Raw genomic sequence first — 10,554 nt, 5'->3', positions numbered from 1 at the left:
GAGGAAAGAAAGAAGAGAAAAAAGAAAAGGAGGGAGAGTGGGAGAGAGAGAGAGAAAGAAGGGAGGAGTGAAAGAGAAAGAAAGGAAGGAAGGAAAGAGAAGAAAGCAAGAAAGGAGAGTGAGAGAGAGAGAAGAAAGAAAAGAAAAAAGAAAGAGAAATAAATGAATGAATAAATAAATAAATAAATAAAGGGAGGGAGGGAGGAAAGAAAAAAGAAAAGAAAAAAGAAAGGGTGGGTCGGTGGGTGGGAGAGAGAGAGAGAGAAAGAAGGGAGGAGTGAATGAGAAAGAAAGGAAGGAAGGAAAGAGAGAAGAAAGAAAAAAGAAAGAGAGTAAGAGAGAAAAGAAGTAAAGTAAAGTAAATAAAATAAAATAAATAAATAAATAAATAAAGGGAGGGAGGGAGAAAGAAAGAAAGAAAAGAAAAGAAAAGAAAAGAAAAAACAAAGGGTGGGTGGGTGGGACAGAGAGAGAAAGAAGGAAGGACTGAAAGAGAAAGGAAGGAAGGAAAGGGAGAAGAAAGAAAGAAAAGAAAGAGAGTAAGAGAGAAAAGAAGTAAAGTAAAAAGCAAAGTAGAGTAAAGAAAAGAAAAGAAAAGAAAAGAAAAAACAAAGGGTGGGTGGGTGGGAGAGAGAAAGAAGGAAGGACTGAAAGAGAAAGGAGGGAAGGAAAGGGAGAAGAAAGAAAGAAAAGAAAGAGAGTAAGAGAGAAAAGAAGTAAAGTAAAAAGCAAAGTAGAGTAAAGAAAAGAAAAGAAAAGAAAAGAAAAGAAAAAACAAAGGGTGGGTGGGTGGGAGAGAGAGAGAAAGAAGGAAGGACTGAAAGAGAAAGGAGGGAAGGAAAGGGAGAAGAAAGAAAGAAAAGAAAGAGAGTAAGAGAGAAAAGAAGTAAAGTAAAAAGCAAAGTAGAGTAAAGAAAAGAAAAGAGAAGAAAAGAAAAGAAAAACTTTCTCGGGACAATCCTCCGCGCCCTTTCCGCGCTCTCCCTCACTTGCTCGGAGGCTCCCGCTCGGCCGCTTCCCCCGCTCGGGCTCGGGTAAGCGGAGCCGTCCGGCGTCCCAGCGGCTCCCCCTCCCCTCCCTCCCTTCCTCCCTCCCTCCAGCCGGGGAGGGACCGGGGGCGCCATCTAGGGCTTCTTCTTCCTCCGAGCCGACCAGGCGGGGCCGGAGGAGCGCCGGCCAGTCAGTCAGTCAGTCAGACGGGCGGGCGGGCCGGAGACTTTGCTTTCCCCCTCAGGCCGGCCGTCCGTCGGTCCGTCCGTCCGTCCGGTGAGGCCATGGCCAGCGGGGCGTCGGGCCCGGCGTGGGAGGCGGACGAGGAGCGTCGGGCGGCGGCGCTGCAGAAGCTGGTGGTGCGGCTGCGGAACCTGCAGGAGGGGAAGCAGCTGGAGAGCCTCTTGCAGACCCTGCAGGACCTGCTGGCCTTCGCCGCCCTGCCCGGCGGTAAGGAGGCTTTCCCCCCCCCCCCGAGGGTCCCGCCGAGGGAAGGGAAGGGAAGGGAAAGGAAGGGAAGGGAGCTCAGGCTCCTCTCCTGCCTCTGCTCCTCAGGTGCCGCGCTCTTCCGCGACGGGAGCATCTACGTGCCTCTGCTGCTGGTGCTGGTGTCTTACCTGAGGGTGGGGCGAGTGCAACAGGTAAGGCGGCTTCCCTCCTCCTCCTCCTCCTCCTTGTAGGTCTCCTTCTTCTCCTGTCTATCCTTCTGTATCTCCTCCTTCTCCTTCTCCTCCTCTTTCTCTTTCTCCTTCTTCTATCTTCTTCTCTTTCTCCTTCTCTTTCTCCCTTCTCCTCTTTCTATCTTCTCCCTTCTCCTCCTTCTCCTTCTTTCTCCTTCTCCCTTCTCCTCTTTCTATCTTCAGTCTTCTCCTTCTCTTTCTCTTTCTCCTTTTTCTATCTTCTGTCTTCTCCTCCTTCTCTTTCTCTTTCTCCTTCTTCTATCTTCTGTCTTCTCCTCCTTCTCTTTCTCCTTCTCCCTTCTCCCTTCTCCTCTTTCTATCTTCTGTCTTCTCCGCCTTCTCTTTCTCTTTCTTTTTCTCCCTTCTCCCTTCTCCTCTTTCTATCTTCTGTCTTCTCCTTCTCCTCCTCTTTCTCCTCCTCTTTCTCTTTCTCTCTTCTCCTTCCTCCTCTTTCTATCTTCTGTCTTCTCCTTCTTTCTCCTTCTCCCTTCTCCCTTCTCCTCTTTCTATCTTCAGTCTTCTCCTCCTTCTCTTTCTCTTTCTCCTTCTTCTATCTTCTGTCTTCTCCTCCTCCTTCTCTTTCTCCTTCTCCCTTCTCCCTCCTCCTCTTTCTCCTTCTCTTTCTCTCTTCTTCTTTCTCCTTCTCCTCTTTCTATCTTCTGTCTTCTGTCTCCTCCTCCTTCTCTTTCTCCCTTCTCCCTTCTCCCCTTTCTATCTTCTCCCTTCTCCTCCTTCTCCCTTCTTCCTTCTTCTCCTTCTCCCTTCTCTTTCTCTCTTCTTTCTTCTTCTCCCTTCTCCCTTCTCCCTCTCCCTTCTCCCTTCTCCTCCTTCTATCTTCTCCTTCTACCTCCTCCTTCTCCTTCTGTCTTCTGCTCCTTCTCCTTGTATCTTCTATCTTCTGTCTTCTATCTTCTCCTTCTCCTCCTGGACAGCCACTGGAACGGAATAGGATCACCTGCTTGAGCAGGGGTGGACTAGAAGGCCTTCAAGGTCCCTTCCTACTCTGTATTTTGTGGTTCTCCTTCACTTTCCGTCTACCTCCTCTTCCCCCTCTTCCTCCTCCTGCTCTGCCTCCTCCTTGCAGGTCTCCTTCTTCTCCTGTCTATCTTCTCCTTCTCCTTCTGTCTTTTCCTCCTTCTCTTTCTCCTTCTCCTCCCTTCTCTCTTCTCCTTCTCTCTTCTCCCTTCTCCTTCTCCTTCTACCTTCTCCTCCTTCCATCTTCTGTCTTCTCCTCCTGGACAGCCACAGGAACGGAATAGGATTACCTGCTCAAGCAGGGGTTGGACTAGAAGGCCTTCAACCTCCCTTCCTACTCTGTTATTCTATTATTCTCCTTCTCCTTCTATCTACCTTCTCTTTCTCCTCCTCCTCCTCCTCCTCCTCCTCCTCCTCCTCCTCCTCCTCCTCCTTGTAGGTGTCCTCCTCTTTCTGGACAGTTACTGGAATGGAATAGGGTCTCCAGAAGACCTTCAAAGCCCCTTTCAACTCCGTTATTCTGTTATTCTCCTGTCTACCTTCTCTTTCTCCTCCTCTTGGTCCTCCTTCTCCTTCTCCTCCTCCTGTCTGCATTAGCAAGCTCAACATTATTTTATCTCCTGCATCAAAAAGAGAGTAAGAAAGAGAAAGAAAAAAAGAAAGGAAGAAAGAAAGAAAGAAAGAAAGAAAAAAGAAAGAGAAAGGAAGGAAGGAAGGAAAGAAGGAAAGAAAGAAGGAAAGAAAGGAAGAGAAAAGGAAGGGAGGAAGGAGGAAGGAAAGAAGGAAGGAAAGAAAGAAAGGAAGAGAAAAGAAGGAAGGAAGGAGGAAGGAAAGAAGGAAGGAAAGAAAGAAGGAAAGAAAGAAAGGAAGAGAAAAGAAGGAAGGAAGGAAGGAGGAAGGAAAGAAGGAAGGAAAGAAAGAAGGACAGAAAGAAAGGAAGAAAAAAGAAGGAAGGAAAGAAAGAAGGAAAGAAAGAAAGGAAGAGAAAAGGAAGGAAGGAAAAAAGGAAGGAAAGAAGTAAAGAAAGAAAGAAGGAAAGAAAGAAGGAAAGAAAGAAAGAAGGAAGAAAGAGAAAAAAGGAAGGAAGTCTCAGGGAGACAGAATGTGTCACAATTCGTTTTCTATTCCGTTTGGGGCAAAAAAGAAATGCTGCTTTGACATAATACTGACTGTGAAACAGAATTTCTGTTTTTTTAATTGTTATCTTCTTTTAAAAGGCTGTCTCTGTACCCTCCTTGCAGTTTGGAGAGATGCATAAAATAAGAATCTAACAGGTGGTTTGGGGGCTCCTGTTTGATGCACAGCATGTTGCAATAACAGTGGAGAAATATTATAAGGGAATGATTTCACTTTTAAACAAAAGTCTGGTTTAATTTACCCATAATAAAAGGAATGTGCAAGTTAAGACTGGGTCAGTGATGGCTAACCTTTTCGCTGTCACGTGCCAAAAGCAGGGGGAGCGGGGGGCGGTCACGCACGTGTGTGCCCACACCCATAATTCAATGCTCCCTGCCCCCCCCCTGTGCATGCGTGTGCGACCCTCCTGCGCTCCTTCTGCTTTTGGCATGCGAAGGCACGGTGGGCCTGGTAGGCCCGTTTTTCACCCTCCCCAGGCTCCAGAGGCCTTCTTGGAGCCTGGGGAGGGCAAAAACGGCCTTCCCCATCCACCCGGAGGCCCTCCAGAGCCCGGAAATGGCGTGTTTCTCAACTTCCTGTGGGACCGGAAGGCCCGAAAATCAGGTGGCTGGTGCGCACATGCGCGCTGGAGCTCAGCTAGGGAAACCATGTGCCACCTGTGGCACGCGTGCCATAGGTTCGCTGTCACGGGACTAGGTGGTAGGTGAAAAGCTTCACTATAAATGTCTCTTAAATAAAAATAAACCACAATCGAACAGGACGTTAACAGAAAGCAAAGCTCACTTCCACTCCATCGGCTTATTTAAATAGTTTGTATTTCAAGAATTTGTTTGCAGGCTATACGGCACAACAAACACGGAATAACACGCCTGGAGCAGTGTTTTTAATTGAGGGAGCCGCTGAAACATAGACGCTAAAAAAAATGTAGTGAGAGACGCAGAAAAACAAACAGATTTCAAGACAGAAATGAAGGGATTGGCATCCAGCCTCCATTTTGTTCTCTCCAGAAGTCTGTGGGTGTTACTCTTGTTGTTTTTTGCCGCAGTAAAAAAAAAAAATCACTCCGCTGTCAACCACAAAGCCACAATATTTCAGTCAGAAATAAAACTCTGTTCCCCATTTATCATTATTGCTTGGGGTTTGATGCCTTCTGTGACATTAGATGAAACTAGGCAGTTTGAATCAATGTGAATGTAGTGGTGGGTTTCTACCGGTTCGGCCCGGTTCGGGCGAGCCGGTAGCGGCGATGGTGAGCTGAGAGCGAACTGGTTCTCTCTAACGGTTAGCTTGGCCCTCCCGCCCGCCCCTGCGTTATACATACCATATATTCGGTCATTTTTAGCCCAGCTGAAAGGCGCTACAGAGCAGATTGCCGCTTCTCAGCTGTTCCGTTATACACTGCACTTGTGTGGAGCGCAAGTTTGGTGTGCGTGCGCAAAGCGCGTGCATGAAGCGAACCAGTGGTAACACCGGTTGAAACTCACCACTGGTGTGATGTAGAGGTAGTCCTGGACTAGCGACCGTCCGAAGTTACAACGGCCCTGAAAAAAGTGACTTAAGGACCACTTGCTTCTCACTTGTGACCGTTGCAGCATCCCTGTGGTCATGTGATCAAAATTCAGAGATTTGATAACTGACTCATATTTATGATGGTCGCAGTGTCCCAGCAGTCACTTGATCCCCTTTTTGCGACCTTCTGACGAACAAAGACAATGAGGAAGCAGGATTCACTTACACAACTGTGTTACTCATTTAATAATTACAGTGATTCGCTTAACAAGCGCGGCAAGAAAGGTTGTAAAACGGGACAAAACTCACTTCACAGATGTCTCGTTTAGCGACAGAAATTTCGGGCTCAGCTGTGGTCATAGGTCGAGGACTCCCTGTACTTTAGCACTGTTTTTTTACTTTATTCTTGCATTACAAGCAGAGAGGTGGTTTTATTAGAAATTTAATGTCTGGGAAATCTTTTAAGTGGGACGTAAAGGAGAATGGTGTACTGTATCTTTAAAAATCAAATGTTATTTTCTGCTTTTTAGGTGGGCTGGACACTTCTTTGCAAACTTATTAAAATATGCCCAGAAACTCTGCATCATTTAACAGCTCCACAAGGAGTCGGAAAGGACTGGGAAGTTCTCAGCGTCCATCAGTAAGTATATTGTGTGCAGTGTGTATTACACAGACTCCAGCACAGCCTGTTATCGCAGAAATATAAAATATTATCTTGCACGGGTAGCCCTCGATTTAGGAATACAATGGGGCTCAAAATTTCCACCACTAAGCAAGACCGTTATAAATCTTTTCCCCTTTTAAATGTAAATTTTAATTTGTTTTTAAATTATTGGGTATTTTAAATTTGTCTCAGCCAAATTATTTAATTCATTTCTATTCTATTTTAAATTTTTGTATTTATGTGTTTTATTCTGTGGCTGTTCACCGCCCTGAGTCCTTCAAGAGTAGGGCGGTATATAAATCCAATAAATAAAATAAATAAAAAAGTGAGTTTTAGCTCATTTTACCACCTTGCTTGGCCCAGTTGTTAAGTGAATCCCTAAGGTTGTTAAACAGGTTTCCCCATAGATTTTGCTTATCAGAAGGTCTCAAAAGGGGATTGTGAATCAAATTGAAGATTAAATCAATAATAATAATAACAACAACAACAACAACAACTGGAAAACTTGGACTGGAAAACGTGCAAACTTTTGAATATGTACCACACTTTACATCCATGAAGTGAGATCGACAGGTTGTATCTGCCAAGAAAAATTATGCTATTGCAAATCCATCAAACTGTAGAAGAAGAAAAATGAAGTTTGAATGATTATGTGAACCAAAGTCCAGAAAAATTGCTGCAGGCTGTGAAAACAGAGAACATTATAAAAACAACAGAAACCAATATAAGGAAAAACAGCTGGATGACAGATTAAATAGATGGAAAACCAAAGCTTTGCATGGACAGCACTTGAAAAACATTGAAGGGAAATGTGATGACAACTTGACATGGGCATGGCTTAAAATGGGAACCATCAAGAAAGAAACAGGGGGATTAATGCTGGCTGCTCAAGAACAAGCACTACAAACTAATGCCATGAAAGCAAAGATACAAAAATCCACTGACAATCCAAACTGCCGACTTTGCAACAATAAAGTCGAAACTGTTTCACATTTAATATGTGAATGTAGAAAAATCACACAAACTGATTACAAAGTTAGACACGACCGAGTTGCTAAATTAATCCACCGATCATTATGTAAAAAATACGACTTACCTGTATCCAAAAAGTCATGGGAACATAAAGTGGAAAAAGTTATAGAAAACGAGAGGGTGAAGATCTTGTGGGACTTTCAAATACAGACGGATCGTCACTTGGAACACAACACGTCAGATATCACAGTTGTCAAAAACCGAAACGTACAATTTATTGACATCGCGGTACCAGGAGATGCCAGTCTCGAAGAAAAAGAACTGGAAAAAATCATGAAATATCGCGACCTGGCCATCAAAACTACACAGCTATGGATGAAACAGGTAACAGTGATACCCATTGTCATTGGGGCACTTGGTACCATGTCCAAGAATTTTATAAGATACATCAGCAAATTGCAGCTTCCTGCAATAACACCAGCGGAACTGCAAAAAAACTGCGCTACTTGGAACATCGTACATCTTAAGAAGGTACTTGGTTGATACCTAGGACTCTGGCAGGAACCCGTATCAACCATTGGCACCAGTCAATGGTATTTGTGATGCATTTTTGAATGTTCAGTTGATTGAGTTTCATGTTTAATGAATAAAGTGAATAATAATAATAATAATAATAATAATAATAATAATAATAATAATAAGCAGAAGCAGCAAAAGCAGACACAGAAACAGAAACAGAAGAAGAAGTAATACCAATAGTAATAGGCGCCTTGGGTGCAGTCCCAAAACAACTGGAGCACCAATTGACAATCATTGGCATTGACATATTTGACATCAGTCAATTGCAGAAGGCAGCTTTACTTGGAACTGCTTCCATCCTGCGACAATGTCTGTAACACCGTCAAACATCCAGATTCTCCTATCCCAGGTCCTTGGTAAGGACTCAATAGGTAAACAAAAATGCCAAACCCAGTCTGAACACCTGGCTGACTGTGTGAATGATAATAACAACAACAACAATAATGATACCTAGGACGCTGGCAGCAACCCGTATCAACCACTGGCACCAGTCAATCGTATTTGTGACACATTTTTAAATGTTCAGTTGACTGAGTGTAACAGTGTAGCAGTAATAGAGTTGGAAGGGACCTTGGGGGTCATCTAGTCCAACCCCCTGCTCAGGCAGGTAGGGATTTGAACCGCTGACCTTTCTGATCAACAAGCTCAGTGTTCTAGCAAACACTGAGCAAAATGACTATAAATCGCTTTTTTTCCAACGCCGTCGTCCCTTTGAATGGTCACTAAACGAACTGTTGTAATTCGAGGACTACCTTCAGTTTCATGTTTAATGAATAAGAGATAATAATAATAATAATAATAATATTAATAATAATATTAATAATAATAATACTTGAAAAGTATTGAAGGCAAAGCTGACCAGAAACTAACTTGGAACTGGTTAAGATCAGGAGTACTGAAAAAAGAAACAGAAAGCTTTATTTTGGTAGCTCAAGAACAAGCCCTAGCCACAAACTGCCTGAAGGCAAAAATTCAACATGTTACCACCAACAGCAAATGCCGCTTCTGCAATGAGAAAGATGAGACAGTCGACCACCTGATCAGTGGGTGCAGCAAAATTTCACAAACTGACTACCTACAATGCCATGACCGTGTTGCTAAGATCATTCATTGGAAATTGTGCCAGAAGTTTGGATTTGAGTACAGCAAAAACCACTGGGAACATCAGGTTGAGAAAGTTTTAGAGAATGAGAAACTCAAGATCTTGTGGGACTTCAGGATTCAGACTGACAGGCACTTGGTCCACAACACACCTGACATAACAATAGTTGAAAAGAAAAAAGGATGGTTCATTGACATTGCAATACCTGGTGATGCACGGATTGAAGATAAGCAGCAAGAAAAAAATCACAAAGTACCGGGATTTGCAAATTGAAGTTGAGCGACTGTGGAAAAAGAAATCGTGTGTTGTCCTGATTGTAACTGGAGCCCTTGGAGCAATACCCAAAGGGCTACCCCGCTATTTAGAAATTCTAAATTTGCCGGACTTGAACATTTTGACTCTACAAAAAACCACCTTACTCGGAACAGCTTACATCCTCCGACGATACCTTAACAGTTCCTAGGTCCTTGGTTAGGACTTGAGCTGCTGAGCTATTAACCAGTCTCAAAGGCTGTGAATCTCACTAAAGATTAACCAATAATAATAATAATAATAATAACAACAACAACAACAACAACAACAACAATAATAATAGACCTTAGTAGTTCTTAGGTCCTTGGATAGGGCTTGAACTGTTAAGCTTTTGCCAGTCCCAGACTGTGAATCGAATTCAAGATTATTTATTTATTTATTTATTTATTTATTTATTTATTTATTTATTTATTTATTTATTTATTTATTTATTTATTTATTCATATTCATTCATTCATTCATTCATTCATTCATTCATTCTATCAAATTTATATGCCGCCCTTCTCCCATAGGACTCGGGGCAGCTCACAGAATAGAAACAACAAGATTAAATATAACAACAACAACAACAATAACAATAACAATCACAGCAAAACAACAATAACAACAACAACAATAATAATAACTTGGTTAATACCTCGGATGTTGGCAGCAACCCGTATCAACCCTCAGTGTCAGTCAATAATATTTGTGATACATTTTTAAATGTTCAGTTGACTTGAGTTTCGTGTTTAATGAATAAAAGAGATAATAACAATAGACCTTAAGTAGCTCTTAGGTCCTTGATTACGACTTGACCTATTAAGTTTTTACCAGTCACAGACTGTGAATCGAACTGAAGTTTAAATCTTCAACAGCAACAACAGTAATAATAATTTCTTCAGGCTGAAGAGAGCATTTTTGACGAACAGAACGTTTCTCAGCGCTGAGAAAAATGTCAATGCTATTTTTGTCCCAGCGACAAAAGAGAAGTGAAAATGTTTAACTTTCAGAAGTTCGACTAAAAGTTGAGGTCAGCTTCCCTTTCTCTGCAAGGCTGTTGGTCGGAAGGAATTACAGCAGGTTTTTTTTTTTTTTGGTAATCTCAGTCTGCCTCTGGCCTGCCTCAGACAAGGTGAAGGGGGAAGAGAGAGAGAAAGGCAGTTAAATCAGTCAGCAAGTGAGAATAAATCTATTTCTCCGTAGAAACTGCGTAGTGAGCTCTATTCAGACGTTAGGCGTAGATTCTAACACATAAAACCAGGGGTGAAATGCTCCCGGTTCGGACCGGATCGCCCGATCCGGTAGCGATGGAGGCGGGTGGTTCGGAGAACCGGTAGCAAAAATCCCTGCCCCCCCCATGCCCAGCTGAGCCGCACGATCATCAGAGCCTTTTTTTTTTTTTACTTTTAAAAGCATTTTTTCTATAACCTCTTCGGCCGAAAAAATGCTTTTAAAAGTAAAAAAAAAAAGCCTCTGATGATCGCGTGGCTCAACTGGGATCGTCGGAAGTTTTTAAAAGCATTTTTTCTACAACCTCTTTGGCCGAAGAGGTTGTAGAAAAAAAAATGCCTTTAAAAGCCAATTCAGTGACATCATATCGTCACCGCTACCGGCTCAGGAGAACCGGGCCGAACTGGGAGGAACCCAGCACT

At 43.0% G+C, this 10,554-nt stretch overlaps 1 protein-coding gene across 1 annotated transcript in view; it reads left to right on the top strand.

The window, feature by feature from the left end:
* Positions 1 to 993: 993 nt before the first annotated feature.
* Positions 994 to 10,554, top strand: part of LRRK2 (leucine rich repeat kinase 2) — a 102,270-nt gene continuing 92,709 nt past the window's right edge. The window contains exons 1-3 of the mRNA XM_087873378.1: positions 994 to 1,440; positions 1,546 to 1,631; positions 5,822 to 5,931. Of these exons, the coding sequence (XP_087729504.1) occupies positions 1,275 to 1,440; positions 1,546 to 1,631; positions 5,822 to 5,931 (362 nt within the window). The 5' untranslated portion in view covers positions 994 to 1,274. The remainder of the gene's footprint in view (positions 1,441 to 1,545; positions 1,632 to 5,821; positions 5,932 to 10,554) is intronic.

Source organism: Pantherophis guttatus, chromosome 7 (assembly GCF_059756535.1).
Source record: "Pantherophis guttatus breed Tessera chromosome 7, ASM5975653v1, whole genome shotgun sequence".
In the NCBI taxonomy this organism is placed as follows: domain Eukaryota; kingdom Metazoa; phylum Chordata; class Lepidosauria; order Squamata; family Colubridae; genus Pantherophis; species Pantherophis guttatus.
This window is presented reverse-complemented; position numbering and strand designations above follow the sequence as displayed.